This window comes from Dermatophagoides farinae, chromosome 2 (assembly GCF_024713945.1).
Source record: "Dermatophagoides farinae isolate YC_2012a chromosome 2, ASM2471394v1, whole genome shotgun sequence".
Classification (NCBI taxonomy): Eukaryota; Metazoa; Arthropoda; class Arachnida; order Sarcoptiformes; family Pyroglyphidae; genus Dermatophagoides; species Dermatophagoides farinae.
The window spans coordinates 4,209,548-4,224,715 of NC_134678.1; the positions used below are offsets into that span (position 1 = coordinate 4,209,548).

Below are 15,168 nucleotides of genomic sequence, written 5' to 3' on the forward strand. Positions count from 1 at the left end.
ATCCATATATTTGCTATACCAAATGTTTGTATATCAGCGAAACAATTGATCAATCGGAAATACATGTTTTTTTCCATAAATATAGCTCAGCCTAATTGCGGACAATTCATTTTCGATATGAATCAAATGTGGCCAGTTGGAATGGAGTTATGCTTGACTTTTGGAAACTCTTTGCTTTCATTTGACAAGAATAATTTTGTTTTGTCCTTGAATCCAATGTATGTGTTTGGTATAAGCAGATCGATCAGACAAGCGAAATCAATTGGCGTACAATGCACAATACATATATCTAAATAGCACTGTTACAAGTGAACAGATGAAATTTGAATCCAATGAGAAATGTGGTACTCTAAACCTGTGTTCTCCTCAGTGGTAGCGGCATTACTTTCAGGTGTTAAATGCATCGATTCTCACTGACTCATACCACTATTAGTTGTGTATCACGCCAAACAAACGAACATGCAAAGGATAATTTGTGAGAATACACACATCAGCAACCAGTGTATATTCTGGTGTATATTTTCCGCTGTTTGGCCCATTGGTTTTTCTTTTGGTTTGGCCTTGGTACCAAAATTATTTCTGTGAATCTGGTCATTATTCATTGATGATAATGACCAGACTGTGAATTGTAAAGAATGAAGAAATCTAAACCCTTTGTTATAAAAATAAAAAAAGATTCTATTTTGTTTATTCATTATCCTTGTCCATTTAATCAAGTTTGATTGTGATTTAGTGCCTTGCTGTTGTTTCCATTCGCTTGATATTAGTGTATCATTGTTGGAATTTGAAATCTATCAATTATCATATCATCGACAACCACCAGTTTAATATCTCTAAATGCATACGAATCCACAGCCTTCAACGGTGTGTAGAAACAGAGAAGTTGAAGAATCGATCGAACAAAAAGTTGAAGAGCAAACAGAGCTCACATCATCCCTAAACATGGGATCGAAACGTATGGTCAACGCGATTATTAGAACCGGAAGACGAACTTCCTTTGTCAACAATAGTCTGGTATGTATCATCTAATTTTTAGTGATAAAAACCAATTTATTTATCATGATTCAAATGCAGATGTCAGCCGTTCGATCCAAGCCATCGTTGTTGCACGCAATCGTCGTCATCTTTCTTGAATTTTTCGCATGGGGTCTATTAACTTTGCCCGCAATCACCGTATGTAAAGTTTTCCGATTTCTTAACAAATAATTTACATTTTCTCTGGAAAAAAATAGGTTCTGAATACTACTTTTCCCGATCAAACGTTTCTCATGAATGGCCTTATAATGGGCGTGAAAGGATTCCTTTCATTCTTGAGTGCTCCACTTATTGGTGCTTTGAGCGACCTTTGGGGAAGGAAATTTTTCCTATTGATCACCGTGTTTTTTACCTGCCTTCCGATTCCTTTCATGAAATTTAGTCCCAGGTTAGTAGCTTTTGTTTTTTATGTTCATGACTAAAATTTTGCTTAGCATTTACTTTGGTCTAGTTATATTGTCTGGAATATTCTCAGTCACTTTTTCGGTCATATTCGCCTACGTAGCAGACATAACTGAAGAACATGAACGTAGCCATGCTTATGGATGGTTGACCGCTTCTTTCTCATTAAGCTTAATTTCTAGCCCATCGTTAGGCGCATTAATATCGTCAACATTTGGCGACGACAATCTAGTCATATGTATTGCAACCGGTGTAGCCATCTTTGATTTAATTTACATTCTCTTAATGGTACCAGAATCATTGCCGGAAAAATTGCGACAGAAATCTATTTCGATTTGGGAATCTGCTGATCCATTTTCATCGATACGTCGTGCCGGTAAAGATCGCATGATATTGACTTTGTGTGTAGCCGTCTTTCTCTCCTATCTGCCGGAAGCTGGCCAGTATTCCTGCTTTTTTGTCTATCTCAAATTAGTCATCGGCTTCGATCAGATTCAAGTGGCTGCCTATATTGCATTCATTGGCATTTTGTCGGTCATTTCTCAAACGCTTTTGTTGACCATATTAATGAAACGAGTTGGATCAAAAAATACGATCATGATAGGCCTGATATTCGAAATGTTGCAATTGATTTGTTTTGGTCTTGGCTCTAGCCATTGGTAATACTTAAACTCATAACTAACTGTTTAGTTTTATTCTAATTGTTTTTTACCTTATGCAGGGTCGTTTGGATTGTTAGCGTAATTGCCGCAATTAGTACCATCACCTATCCAGCTTTAAGTGCTTACGTATCCTCTTATGCTGATGCCGATAAACAAGGTCTTCTACAAGGAATAATAACTGGAATTCGTGGTTTATCTAATGGATTGGGTCCATGTTTTTTTGGTCTTATATTCAGCCTGTTCAATGTTGATCTCGTCCGACAATCGCATCCGATTCATTCGTCGTCATCAGCATCAATACTTTCTTCATCGGCCGAATCATTGGATACACTCAAACACATGATGCCATCGATAACGAACGTGAATGGCTCCTCATCCTCATTTATTACATTTCTCAATTCAACGACAAATCAATTTTTCCATTCACCCACCGACCAAGTGATACCTGGGCCTCCATTTTTGTTTGGCTCTTTCCTGGTGTTGATTGCCATTTTGATCATGGCATTCATGCCAGAATTGGTACAATACTCACCATCACCATCGAACGCTGGAAGCTATGATGAAAAATACAGTAAAGGGTCAAGTGGATCTTATAAATCATCAGTGAAACGATCGCCAACATCTACGAATAGTCATAATTATTACTACAAGAATATGCATCATACACAGGCCAATACCTACAACAGTAATCAATGCTGTTCCATCAACAATGATGAATACGACGACGAAGAAGAGGATGAACTGAATGTCCCCATGTTTAATGCCCATCATTTATCAAAAGAAGGAGGACAATTATTACCTGCATCTATGCTGCTTAATGGTGACCTCATTCATCATAATGAACTTTACACTCAAGCGATCGCTTGTCCACTGTCATCCTCATCATCTACAATAACCTATAATTTGTCCATGTCAACTTCTCAACAACAACATGACCATTCTTTATCGCCATTTCAACCTTCTTCGTCTTCATCTTCCTATGGCCCGAGTAGTGAAGCTGATAGTGACATTGATTCAAAGCAACGGCTTTTGCCTATATCGTCTGCCAATCAAATGGTCCATAATGATCAACTTGATGGTGAGGTTGTTCATCACCGGATTGGCAATCATCAACGAGAGCAATTTCCGAATGTGATGCATACCCGTCACAATACGATTGTGAGAATGTCTCCAACACCAAATCATCCAACAACTACGGCTATACATTGGCCACATTCACTCTATGGTCATTCTGATAAGGATTCCACAACAAAGTATCCCATTATTTGTCCTGCTTCAACGATGACCATGAAGACAGAAGGCCCTCTAACCGTAATGAAATCACCAATTCATCGTCCGTTGAATTTATCAAAATCAATAAATATGCCGGTCAAACCACCAATATCGTCGTCGGCTATGACATCATCCTTATCAGCATTAGCATCAAATTGTAGCGATTCGACCATAACACATTCCTGCACGTCAACCATTGAGCATTCTCCCCTTCCTTCTCCTCATACTCATCACCTGGTCAAGAACAATCGTTTTTTGTACACCAAATCACCGATTGTCAAAACCTAAATAAACATACATTGAATCTTCTTGTTCTATCCGAATTTCAATCAAATGGATCAGTATTTTTTTTCTATGGATCGTTCCATTTTATTGATTCGAACCTGTGATTTGCTAAGTAATTGTTCTTGTTTATTGTGGTTTCCATCATTCATCCTTGCCATTGTTTATTATCCAGTCATTTGATCAATTCATATTATGACTAATTAATTGTGGTTATTATTAATAATTTTATTTTTGTTCTATAATATAAACCATTTATTAAAATAACAAAATTACAATTGTTATAAAACAGAAGGCTTTTAATTGTTGATCATATCATCAAACAATCATCGTTGATGTCTTGATATTAGGATCGATCAACTGGTTCTAGCACATATGGCTCAACATCTGATCCATTTGGCTTTATTATTTTCAATTTGAAATAACTTTGAGGATCATTAATGTTAATCTCAGCCCGGACTAGATTGACTTTATATTCATATTTTCTTGTCAATTTTTTTTCTTCGAATTTTTCATTAAGAGAATTTCCAGCGATACAGTTCGTTGAATCGCCTCCAGCAAGCGCTAGCGAGTCCAAAAATCGTATATAACTTCCTGAACACATTCCAAAAGATTCAGAGCCATTCATCTGGAAATCATTGGGTGATTTTTGTACCATAGTGATTGAACTTAGCTTCTCAAAACAACTATCATATTGCCAATCATTATGTAATTCGCTACGATCACCACTTCCAAAACTCAATGATTGAAAAATGTCATAATTTTTTCGAAACAATTGTGTACATGCTTTAGATGCTGTACAATGAAAATATGGATATTTATTAATTTTTTTTTAACTTTATTGATTCAAATTAAACTCACCTAAACATGGAGAATCTGTGCGAATCGGTATAACAACAATATAGAAATCCAAAAATGTTGATCTTTTTACGTTTAAATGTATTTGTAAATCCTTATTATCATTCGCATCCAGATAAACTATGATATAAAAGACAGACGATTATCTCATCATATATTTAAGAGTAACATTTATACAACATACATGAATGTAAAGTTGTACCGACGAATTCGGACAATTTTATCTTTTCATGGTAAGTTTCATAATTGTCAAATTTAATGAATGCATTCGATCCAGATACATTGCGCAAATTCATCACTATTTTATATTGCATAATATCGGATGATCGTTTTATTTTTATACGATAATCACCTGCATTATATTGAACAGTATCCGGAATCAGATTCATGACATGGTCCCCGTGAACTGTTGTCAATTGATTAATGGCAATTTTGGGCATTGATGTTATTTGATATACAACTAAAAATTGGTATTCAAATTCATTTTAGCATGTTTCCATCATTTATAAGGCCAGAACTTACCACTAACACAACTTTTTCCAACGTATGGTCCTTCTTCTATAGATTGATGATTTTCAAAAAATTCTTCGTCTATTTCATCGAATATACCCGGCGATAATTTTTTTGTTTGAAGACCAATATATCCTTGGCTAGTGACGCAAATTTCATTTAAGCATTCATTGTTGAAGCATTCCAATAGTTTTTTAAAATCATTTTTGTTACGATGTTGAGACGTGTTTGATTCAGATTCTACAAACAGTCTAATACTAACAAGTAAAAAGAATCCGATCCATATCAGATGGATCGATTTAAAATTCAACATAATGTTGATGATGCTTTTAAGCATTACAACTATAAAAATTGTTGAATGTAGATGATAAATCAAATCGAAAACGTTTGGATTTAATTATTATAAACTAATGATTCTTTTAGTTTTTATTCATTCTGATTGAATAGTCTGATCATTTTCATATGTTTATCATCAATATGGATTTCTCTAACCAACGGAAATGATTTGATAGTTATAGTAACAAGATATGAACTGAAAAGCATCGAAAATTTTGTTAAAAGAGAGACGACACGTAACACGTTTTTGTTTACAAAAAAAAAATATATTTTTAAAGATTTCTTCGATTCAATTCGAGTCAATTTGGTTGTCTGATCAATAATTTGTTCATCAAAATGATTTTATCATTATTATTTTTTAGACACAATAATTGTCATTTTTCGATAAACATGTTTGATTATGTTATTTTATCTTTGTCATACTTATGACAGATCATACAGAATAGTATATTTTATAATAGAAATAGAAAAAAAATGTCATCATTATTAATATTTGAAGAAAAAATTTATTTCATTTGAGTACGAAGAAAAAAAAGAACATTTTTTATAGGTTATTTTTATTGCCATTTCTATCCATCAGAGAGAATCGATCATTTGGTAATCGGCTGAATCAATGACAAATCTTTCATAAAATTTTCTTATAATAGAAAACGTAATATTGAAGCATTACCAAATGGCTGTATGTTGATTGTTGATGTTCATTTATGATCATTGATTGCCGATTCAATTTTGGCATCTAATGATCCATTAGCATTGTCATTATAATCTGTCATCGATAACGATGATGATGGAAATCGGAAATTTAAAGATGTGCCATCTTTTTTGAATCGCCAACCATCACCCCATTTGATACAATTCTCAATAAATCGACGTATTTTTTGATCACCTTTCATTTTGCGATTGACCAATTCTCCACGAACAGCAGCAGCTAATGAAAATAAGAATGAAATAAATTAATTAATCAAAGTTAGTGATAGAAATTTTTGAATTCTAACAAAATAGCCTACGATTGGATATAACATCAGCACATTTCCATAGTTTATTCATATCATTCAATGATCCTTCTACAAACAATGGTCCACCAAATTTATTTGTACTATCGCCCATGGCCATGATCAATTCGAATATGATCATAGTGAAAGTAGAGGTCAATATCAAACGATTCATTGTCATATAGCAACTGTATGGCGTATAATTGAAAAAGCTCTAACCAATTTCAATAATTTATCGATTATTTTTGACGACACAACAGAACAATGATTCTAAATTTTATTTTTCGAAAAATTGTAGATTTTAAAGTTTGGAACAAAGAAATCTGGAGAAAAAATGGATGCCACTGGAAAGCACATTGAAAGAAATTCGTACACGATTGAAATGAAAAAATTGTTGGGCAAATTCATCAAATAAATACCTGAGAGGATCAAATCGTCGTATTGTATAGAGATGATTATCATACAAATGAATACTATGACCACCACCATAATCATAATGATAAAACAAGCCAAATTTTTTTTTTGTTTTGTTGGAACGATGCGCACAATGATCTTAGACCATTTGTATATGCCGACATAACATGTAATAACAGACAAACAATCTTATCATAAGTCAATATGACGATATTTCGGGCAACACGTATGTTTGTTTTCTCTTAAATTCAATATTTCCTTTTTTTAAGTTACCGAATTCACGGTAAACAATTTTTTTTGATTAAAAAGTTTTATTAAAAGTGTGCGTGTGTGTCAAATTCAACCAAGTGGACACATATCTGGTTCGTATGTTTTGATTTCAAAGTTTTTCAATTACTGTTGGCTCATGATTATGATGATAACAGATGTCTTTTCCGGAAATTTCTGCATTTGACAGTGCTTGAAATCAAATTCAATTTAAACAAACAGTTAGAAAAACATTGTCTTGTGATTATTATTCCCTTGAGGCCAAGGTGAGATTAGTTTTTATCATCATAAATTTTAAGTCAAAAAATTCGGCCTTCTAGGTAATTGAATTGTCATTTTTCTAAATATAAAAAAAAAATATAGTAAACGAATAACATTGTATTCCCACTGGTCAATTTATTATTGATCAATTATGTAATCTCAGGTAATAATTTTGAATGTTTACAAGTTATAGAGCTGTTACGATTGCTATTAATATCCATGATATATCACATAAAGTCAACATGCATCATCGAACCGGAAAATAGATTTTTTATCAAATTCATTCATTACTTATATAATGACGAGTATAAAGCGTTATAGACTGATCTATAAAATTGTTTATTTTTTGGGATAATATAAGCGTTTTTATACCTAGCTACTTACAAAATTTAATTTTTAAAATCGATAATTACCACAAATTCCAACTTGATATGAATCGTAAAAAATTCCTGTTCATAAATGCCAAAGATCTGTCATTTATGAACAGGATTCTAGACGAGCCGATTTGCTTTTGGCGCGGCAACTCAGCTCTGAGAGTCGGAATATATTCAATCGTTTGGTTGCCAGAACATTTAATTGTTCGTGACCATGACAATAGAGTTGATTGAATGAATTGTTTATTTAGATCACAGGTTTGTTCATGTTTCTTGATTTATTTTCTCCTTGGTTACCGTTGGTGATGGTGAAATCATTGTTATTGTTTCTTGAACCTTAAAGTGAGTATCTACAGTTTTCTTTTTGATTTAAAAATGTCTTCAAATCATCAGCATTTAAATGGCGATGATTTTCGATCTCGAACATCTGGTGGCAGCGGTGGATCAACATCAAGTGTAACAATATCTTATACACCAATACCTACTCATTTACATACATTAACATCGTGTTCAAATACAGTTCACGTCAATGCCAATGCTCCTCATATAGCATTTTCTCGTTTGGTCACTTTTCATCTTCAAGAATCAACAAATTTTTCCATTAAGTATGATTTTTGTTCTATTACAGACTTGTTTTCTAATGAATAATTTAATTTCGGAATTATAGTAAAACAATCCAGCTGTTGCTCGAAGTGGACACCCGATTCAATGAAATTCGTGAAGAGATTTCTGTTCGTATATTGGATCCGAATGATCCGTTTTTCATCTATCTTTATTCAATCGATTTTAATGAATATAAAAAGTAAAGCTTGTTTATAAATTTATTAATTATGTATTAAATGATTGTACATTTTCTTTTTCATAATATCTGTTATAGGATCAAGCAAACGCAAAATCTATTGGTTTCGTTCGAAAAGTTTTCAGACAAATTGATTAATATGTTTGAAAAATGTTCAATATCATCTTCTGGTTCTGCCACTAGTACCCGTACATCAGGAATTCTTCATTCCGATACTGGATCAAGGTTGGAATAGTTTTTCAATTTCGGAAATATCAATTTAACCTTATTTCAATATTATTAGCAGTTACATTCTATGTATGCGAAATTTGTGCCGAACAATGCTCACAATGGATATTGTCGAATTGAATGAATTCAAAAATATTATCCATTTATCATTCGAAATTCCATCGGCAAGTGAAGAATTTGTTCGAAGTAATTATTGTACAATCTATCGAAAATCAAAAACTGAAATCGAATCTTTGCAAATGCGGATCGCGTCGTTAGAAGATCAACTAAGCACAATGACTATCGTAAAAGCTAAAGAGGTACAAAGTTTGAAGTTAGAATTCGATTTGGAAAAACAATCTATTGAGAAAAAACTGAAAGATGTCGAGCAAAGATATACACAAGAGCAGACCAAATGGGATGATATGGAAAGAATTTTAAAATCGAAATGTCAAAAACTACAAACTGAATCGAGAAATCGTGAAGAAACGTTGAACATAGAACGTAAAGAGCATGAAAAACAGTATCATGAATGGAAAGAAAAATTAAATGAAGAAGTGGTCAAACGTAATAATAAATTAAAAGAATTGGATGAAAGAAATCAGCAATTGAATGCCGAAATGGGTATTTTAAAAATAGAAAAAGAGCAAACTAATCAGATAGTTGTTAAAAACGAAACGGAAATGCAATCGATTCGTAACGATTTAATCAAAGCAAATGAAATTATTCGTAAATTACAGAATGAAGTTAAATCTTGCCAGGAAAAAATCAACACACTAAATGAAGTCACAGATAAACAAGAAGAAATTGTCGGTATAAAAGAATCGACAGTCGAAAGATTGAGTTTAGATCTAAAACTTTGCCTACAACAATTAAAATCGAAAGAAAAAGAGATTGACCGATTGAAATCGGATTATGAACGACAAAAATGTCATTGCTCACAATTGGAATTACAATTAGCAAGTAGTAAGAAGATAATATCGAACATGCACAAAGAATTGGATCGATTAAAACTGGAGAAAAAACAGCTAGACAATAATCATCGTTTGAAAGAATTGCATTTTGTTGATGTTCATGACAATGATGAAGAGGATGATCATTGCAAAAACAGTTGCAATGGAAATACTAAATATGAATCGGGAGCCACCAAGATTAACAGATGTCCAACTAAATCAATGATCCGTTCAAAAACAGCCGAAAATATTTCTGAGATTCAAACTCAATCAAACCCCAATTGGGACGAATACGACCCCGGTAAATTGAGTCAATCAAAGAAATCTTTCCTATTTACAAACACTTCACGAGAATTGCCATTGAAAACAGTCAATTTACGAACCACCAACTGTAACCGTAATCAGACCAATGTCATATCATCTTCATTACCTCCATCATCATCATGTGGCAATTCTAAACGACGTTCGGTTATTTAATTTATAAAGTATGGAACACAAAATCTTTTTTTTTAAAGGAGTATTAATCTATTATTTATTTGTCTTTCTAGTCATAATGACCATTATCATCGTCATCATCATATTTAAGAATATTTTTGCAATTTCCTTTGCTACCATGTATTCGTCCTCCTTCATGATCGGAACGTAATAATGGTATTGACTCATTGTTTCGTGATCCATCTATAAGTTGGCCGCTGTATGATGTCGATTGAGATAACTGTTGCTGCTGCTGTGGTGATGGAAAATTCTGCGATTGTTGACGTGAAGATTGTGATTCGGAGACTAATTGATGAAAATACAACGAACTCAATGCCATTTGATTATCGCGTTTTTCTTGTTCGCTAAACAGATGACCATAACGAAGCTGTAATAGACGACGCCTTGTTTCATTGAAGCCAAAACCAGTAGATTCAAGCATACCGGTCGATGAATCGCTCATTTGACTAGTTCTGTTCATTATTTGAGACAGTCTTTGCTGATTATCTGGTCTAACTGACGACGACGATCCTGGTTGTGTTTGAATAATAGCCTGGTAGGCTGATGTTGTCGGTGAACAAAAATCAATTGTAGATTTGGATTCAGCAATCGTTGCTTGCGGTTGTGTGGCCGATTGTCCAACAGGAAAAATTAAATTTGGAACAACCGGATCATCACAAGATTGACGAGTGAAAAGATCAATAAATTGCATCTGTGATAGATCTGGGGGTTGCCACTTTGGATTTTTCAATTTGAAATTAATCAGACTTAATTCCAATTTACCATTGCGTGTCGTATTACGGTCATCAGATAAGACTTCTGCATTATTATTCCTTGATGTATTCATCGACATCATTGATTGATCGACAGATTGATTGTTTTCGTTTTTATGTTGATCTGGATTTGTAAAGATTCGATGACCATTTTGATGAAAATTAAATTGTGAAAAAGTACAAACATCACCAATATCGGTTAATTCCAATGTGTAGACACGGAAAAAATCAATTATTTCTAATGATCGTGATCGAAGATGGCGTATTAGGATGTATGGAACGATTAAAGGGCTTAGCAATTCTTCCAATATAGTCGTACTTTTGTAAACAAATATATTGCCCATAGCGTTACGGGCTTGAATTGTATGCGGTGGATGATTATGTGGGCGATAGTGTATGTGTTGTAGAATAGCTGCATCTAACTCTCCAGACGTCCACCGATTAGGTTCAGGATCGGGCAAGAATGTTTTCGCAATGGCAATCGTCGCACCCAAGCCGGTAAATAGCAGTAAAACATGTTCAACAGTGATAACATCTTCGTCATAAACTGTTAATGCAATCAACACTGATAATAAAATTGCCGCAATCGTTTGTACAAAACGTGCAAATATCTCTAACAATGGTGCACGAAATGAATTCATATAACGGACAGCTGGACGATATGCACGATTCAATCGTTCATCAACTTCATGATCCAATTCATTAAAATGACGACAAAACCATTGACCATATCTTGACCAGGTACGTAATGCAAATATTGTTGGTTCTCGTTTGGCAGCTTCAACATAAGTGTAAAACGCATATAATGATTGCCATAAAAATATCATTGGCAATAAAATTAAATTAAGCAGACCTACGGCCAAACAACGATTGGAAAAACGACGAGCACATTCTAAACGTTCGGCTGGTGATTTGATTTCATCGCGAAGTCTCCAGTTTTTATCAAACAACGAAAACACGCCTCGAAACAAAAGAATTCGAAAATTAAATTCTAATCCCGATGTGAAGTAAATATATTCGCCGAGTAATGGCACACGATAATAGATTGGAAGTACACCTTTGTTAATCAATGCAATCATATAATTGGCTCGTCGTAATAATCGATTATGAATGGCTAGCTCATCCAAATGCGTTTCTCTAAGCAGACATTGTGATTGTGCATTTATAAGTCTTAGTTGCACCTCTTGCCATGAATATAACGATGGATCATGAATTTGAAGAGCTTCTATAAAGAATGATCGTATAGCATAGTTGCTCAGTATTGTATGGATAGCAATACCAAACTTGCAAAACCAAAATCCAGCAGAAAATAACAACAAGAACACTTCAAGTGAACTTAGCCGAATTTGATTCAATGGAATCAATACATCGCTTATAGTTATTTTCAATGGTGCATCCGATGGATGTCCATCTGGTATTTTGTTTTTAAACAACACTTGATAATCAATACAATGTAGAAAGAAAACGGTGAACAATACGACTAATATAACTTCAATCAATTCCAGAATATTTTCCACCACTATACAGGTAAAACCAGATTTTTGATAGTAATAATAGATTCGTTCGAAAAAATCATCTAAATCGCTGATATATGCTTGCCATGGTCGATAAATTTTCTGTCCCGATGCTACATGAATGAAGAGATGAGGATTCTGTACAGGATCTGCAATATCGGCAAATGATTGATACGTTGATTGATCTTGTTGAGTTAATGGCTGTTTGGCAGTCGAGATTGCATCAACTGTTGCATTGGTATCGACATTTATATCCGTTTCTGATGATGGTTGCTGATCTTGCTGACGTTGTCGACCAGCAGGTAATAGGATTGAATGAGGTGGAGGTATTTGTTGGTAATTAAGATGATGATCATTTGATTGATGAAGATTAGATTGATTCGTAATGACAATCCGGGTAGGCATTGGTTCAAACTATAATAAATTATTAAAGATATGAAAAATAAAATCATATTCAAACATAAAATCAGAATGTCATTACCATTTAGCTACAAAAAGAATTCTAGCATTGAATGGTTATGCGATGATAAACTAGAAAAGTTTTTCCAACTAATATCATTATAAAATTAGCCTGTATTTAAAATGACAATATAGTAATTATTATGTAGTCCAATAACTTTAACCATATATAATACCTTGACGATTATTTGGATTTGTATGGATCAATGAACATGAAAAATTGCCAAATAAAATAAAGCCAAATAGAATAGTATCACAAGTTTTTTTTTGTTTTGTTCAATGACTAAATGGGTGCTTAATGATGATGATGATGATCACAGAATAACGACAACAAAATAAAAATACCAAACAAAAATATTCGTTTTAATCAATTGTTTCAATGCGAGAATCTAAGAATTGAACCAGAAAAAAATACACAATAGCAGTCAATAACAAGAAAAAATTAATGCGCACGCGATCCAAATCCTTTTTAGTGAACTAGCAGCATCTTGTGTGTGTGTGTGTGTGTTTGTTGTAACGGCAAACTTGATTGTTACGAATATATTAAAGGTACATTAATTGGGTATTGGGTATTCTTTCTCAGCTGATGGATAATATAGACGGTGATGATGGTGACAATTTTTTCAAATAATATTCTGGTATTCTTAAGGAATCTTATAATTCAATGATATCTCGATTTTATAATTTTTATTAGTTTTCGTTTCTAAATAATTTAAATAAATTGTGATTAGCAAATGAATCAATCAGAAAAAATCATGTTGACTTTTTTTTCGTTGATGGGCCATTATTCGTAGTTTGTTGATTAGATTCGCAACGATCAAGTACCAGACCAATATACCAAATGAATTTGAATACCAGCGGTTTATCTGTAGCTAGATAAGTGGAATGAGTACAGAAAAGAATATGTAGATAAGATCCATAGCCAGCAAACAGATGCCACCAAGCATGTAACTGTGTTAATGGATTCAGTATGAACGGTAAAATGCTATTGGTTTGACGGAATAATCTCAATTGATTACAATAGAAATTATCGATCATCCATAGAAATGCTCCAAAATAATAGATGATAGTGGCAACATAAAACACTGTTTTATTACATGGACGATATTTGAGCAATAAAATGGTGAGATAAAGCATGTAAGTGACCAGAATAACATATGAAGCTTGAAATAGAATTGGTGTTTTAAGGTATAGATAGGTGAGCAATGATAAAACACCATAGGTGACAAGAATTGCTTTGAGCATCATGTTTTTATAATAATTTTGCTGTAACACTGGATAATAATGGATCATAAGACAATAGACCAACATTAAGCTCCCCCATATCATGGGTATTTCGTCAAATAATTGCATCTCATAAAGAAGAGTCATATGAAAATTCCATGAACCAAAACCGACAAAAGTAATGCCCATAAAACATAACATAAATCGTGTATGAAGATTATTACGATATGCATAATAGAAACCGGTAATAGATGGTATGATCATGGCCAAATTGGATATGGTATTCCAGAATTCGGCTATATATACAGTGGTTACATAATTTTCTTCACACCAATCGATTGTAGAAGTTGGATGGCCCCAATAGCCATCGATAGGAGCCATTCTTTATTTTATAATAATATTTACCGATCCTTTGAAATAAATAAAATCAGAACAAAAAAAAATTTGACATTAAATGATTTATATTTACTTGAAATTTAATTTTTTTTTCAAATAATCAATTTGACAACGATCAAACCGTCTGACAATACATATGTATATTATATTCAAACAGGATGATGATTGTGGTCATGTTGATTTATTTGTTATGGACGAAAAACGAAACAAACAAAAAAAACAACAGGACAATGATAAAAAAGAGAGAAAAAAAACTCGGAGATTGTAATCAAATACGCTTACTAATTGTCTCTTTATTTCGTTGTTGTCGTTGTTTTGTTTAATATTCAATTCAATTCGTTTTTTTTTTTTTTTTTTGATACGAGCTTCAACGAGTATTGAACTGTCCTAGTTTAACATGATGATGAAACTGTTGAAACAACTAGGTTTCATACATACGAAAAAAAAGAGAAACAGATTTCAATGACTATGATAATCATATATTATTTTTTGTTGTTTAAAATTCATGTGTGTTTACAAAAGAAAATTGTTCTAATAACGCGACAACAAACATAAAAATTGAGTTTTTTTCTTTCAACGATTATAATTGTTGTTTTTTCGAATATTCGGAAATTCGAATGGCGTCTATTTCTAAAATGAGCCACTATTTCATTTGATAAACGGCATCATCATTATTATTGTGTTTCGATCATTTTGTCAATTGT

At 33.0% G+C, this 15,168-nt stretch overlaps 5 protein-coding genes across 9 annotated transcripts; 2 read left to right on the forward strand and 3 right to left on the reverse strand.

Annotated features, from left to right (window-relative positions):
* The first annotated feature begins 348 nt into the window (after positions 1–348).
* LOC124493304 (hippocampus abundant transcript 1 protein) lies at positions 349–3,942 on the forward strand. Its single transcript, XM_047056384.2, has 6 exons — positions 349–628; positions 718–1,014; positions 1,075–1,173; positions 1,233–1,423; positions 1,470–2,096; positions 2,159–3,942. Exons 2-6 carry the CDS (start codon positions 838–840, stop codon positions 3,657–3,659), a joined length of 2,595 nt encoding a protein of 864 aa, XP_046912340.2. The 5' UTR covers positions 349–628; positions 718–837; the 3' UTR covers positions 3,660–3,942.
* On the reverse strand, positions 3,880–5,413 carry LOC124496820 (uncharacterized). The gene is made up of 4 exons (XM_047060416.2): positions 5,034–5,413; positions 4,696–4,971; positions 4,515–4,631; positions 3,880–4,448 (listed from the first exon to the last, which is right to left on the reverse strand). The coding sequence occupies exons 1-4, from the start codon at positions 5,356–5,358 to the stop codon at positions 4,000–4,002; spliced, it is 1,167 nt and encodes a 388-aa protein (XP_046916372.2). The 5' UTR covers positions 5,359–5,413; the 3' UTR covers positions 3,880–3,999.
* Positions 5,414–5,572: 159 nt separating this feature from the next.
* Positions 5,573–7,209, reverse strand: LOC124491050 (uncharacterized). Of its 2 annotated transcripts, XM_075728638.1 has the most exons (3): positions 6,769–7,209; positions 6,353–6,693; positions 5,573–6,285 (listed from the first exon to the last, which is right to left on the reverse strand). In XM_075728638.1, the coding sequence occupies exons 2-3, from the start codon at positions 6,528–6,530 to the stop codon at positions 6,056–6,058; spliced, it is 408 nt and encodes a 135-aa protein (XP_075584753.1). In that variant the 5' UTR covers positions 6,531–6,693; positions 6,769–7,209; the 3' UTR covers positions 5,573–6,055. The 2 variants fall into 2 exon arrangements, with proteins under 2 accessions (XP_075584753.1, XP_046909626.2); XM_047053670.2 differs by lacking the exon at positions 6,769–7,209 and having other exon boundaries at positions 6,365–6,710.
* Positions 7,210–7,861: 652 nt separating this feature from the next.
* Positions 7,862–10,624, forward strand: LOC124492460 (uncharacterized). 4 transcript variants are annotated; one of them, XM_075728548.1, is made up of 7 exons: positions 7,862–7,923; positions 8,059–8,270; positions 8,333–8,467; positions 8,543–8,689; positions 8,748–9,715; positions 9,815–10,109; positions 10,173–10,302. In XM_075728548.1, exons 1-6 carry the CDS (start codon positions 7,900–7,902, stop codon positions 10,099–10,101), a joined length of 1,773 nt encoding a protein of 590 aa, XP_075584663.1. In that variant the 5' UTR covers positions 7,862–7,899; the 3' UTR covers positions 10,102–10,109; positions 10,173–10,302. The 4 variants fall into 4 exon arrangements, with proteins under 4 accessions (XP_075584663.1, XP_075584661.1, XP_075584660.1 ...); XM_075728546.1 differs by having other exon boundaries at positions 8,751–10,109; positions 10,173–10,624; XM_075728545.1 differs by having other exon boundaries at positions 8,748–10,109; positions 10,173–10,578.
* Atg9 (autophagy-related protein 9) lies at positions 10,127–15,129 on the reverse strand. Its single transcript, XM_047055391.2, has 3 exons — positions 14,538–15,129; positions 13,670–14,478; positions 10,127–12,799 (listed from the first exon to the last, which is right to left on the reverse strand). Exons 2-3 carry the CDS (start codon positions 14,447–14,449, stop codon positions 10,169–10,171), a joined length of 3,411 nt encoding a protein of 1,136 aa, XP_046911347.2. The 5' UTR covers positions 14,450–14,478; positions 14,538–15,129; the 3' UTR covers positions 10,127–10,168.
* Between the last annotated feature and the right edge of the window lie 39 nt (positions 15,130–15,168).

Coding starts and splice junctions, on each gene's coding strand:
- LOC124493304 (XM_047056384.2), top strand. CDS start 838: ATGCATACGAATCCACAGCCTTCAACGGTGTGTAGAAACAGAGAAGTT. Junction 1,174..1,232: donor TAACTTTGCCCGCAATCACC/GTATGTAAAGTT, acceptor GGAAAAAAATAG/GTTCTGAATACTACTTTTCC. Junction 2,097..2,158: donor GGTCTTGGCTCTAGCCATTG/GTAATACTTAAA, acceptor TACCTTATGCAG/GGTCGTTTGGATTGTTAGCG.
- LOC124496820 (XM_047060416.2), bottom strand. CDS start 5,358: ATGCTTAAAAGCATCATCAACATTATGTTGAATTTTAAATCGATCCAT. Junction 4,632..4,695: donor CGGTACAACTTTACATTCAT/GTATGTTGTATA, acceptor TTTATATCATAG/TTTATCTGGATGCGAATGAT. Junction 4,449..4,514: donor CACAGATTCTCCATGTTTAG/GTGAGTTTAATT, acceptor TTCATTGTACAG/CATCTAAAGCATGTACACAA.
- LOC124491050 (XM_075728638.1), bottom strand. CDS start 6,530: ATGACAATGAATCGTTTGATATTGACCTCTACTTTCACTATGATCATA. Junction 6,286..6,352: donor ATCCAATCGTAGGCTATTTT/GTTAGAATTCAA, acceptor TATTTTCATTAG/CTGCTGCTGTTCGTGGAGAA.
- LOC124492460 (XM_075728545.1), top strand. CDS start 7,900: ATGAATTGTTTATTTAGATCACAG. Junction 7,924..8,058: donor ATTGTTTATTTAGATCACAG/GTTTGTTCATGT, acceptor TCAAATCATCAG/CATTTAAATGGCGATGATTT. Junction 8,271..8,332: donor TCAACAAATTTTTCCATTAA/GTATGATTTTTG, acceptor TCGGAATTATAG/TAAAACAATCCAGCTGTTGC.
- Atg9 (XM_047055391.2), bottom strand. CDS start 14,449: ATGGCTCCTATCGATGGCTATTGGGGCCATCCAACTTCTACAATCGAT. Junction 12,800..13,669: donor TCATTTGGTATATTGGTCTG/GTACTTGATCGT, acceptor AATTTATTATAG/TTTGAACCAATGCCTACCCG.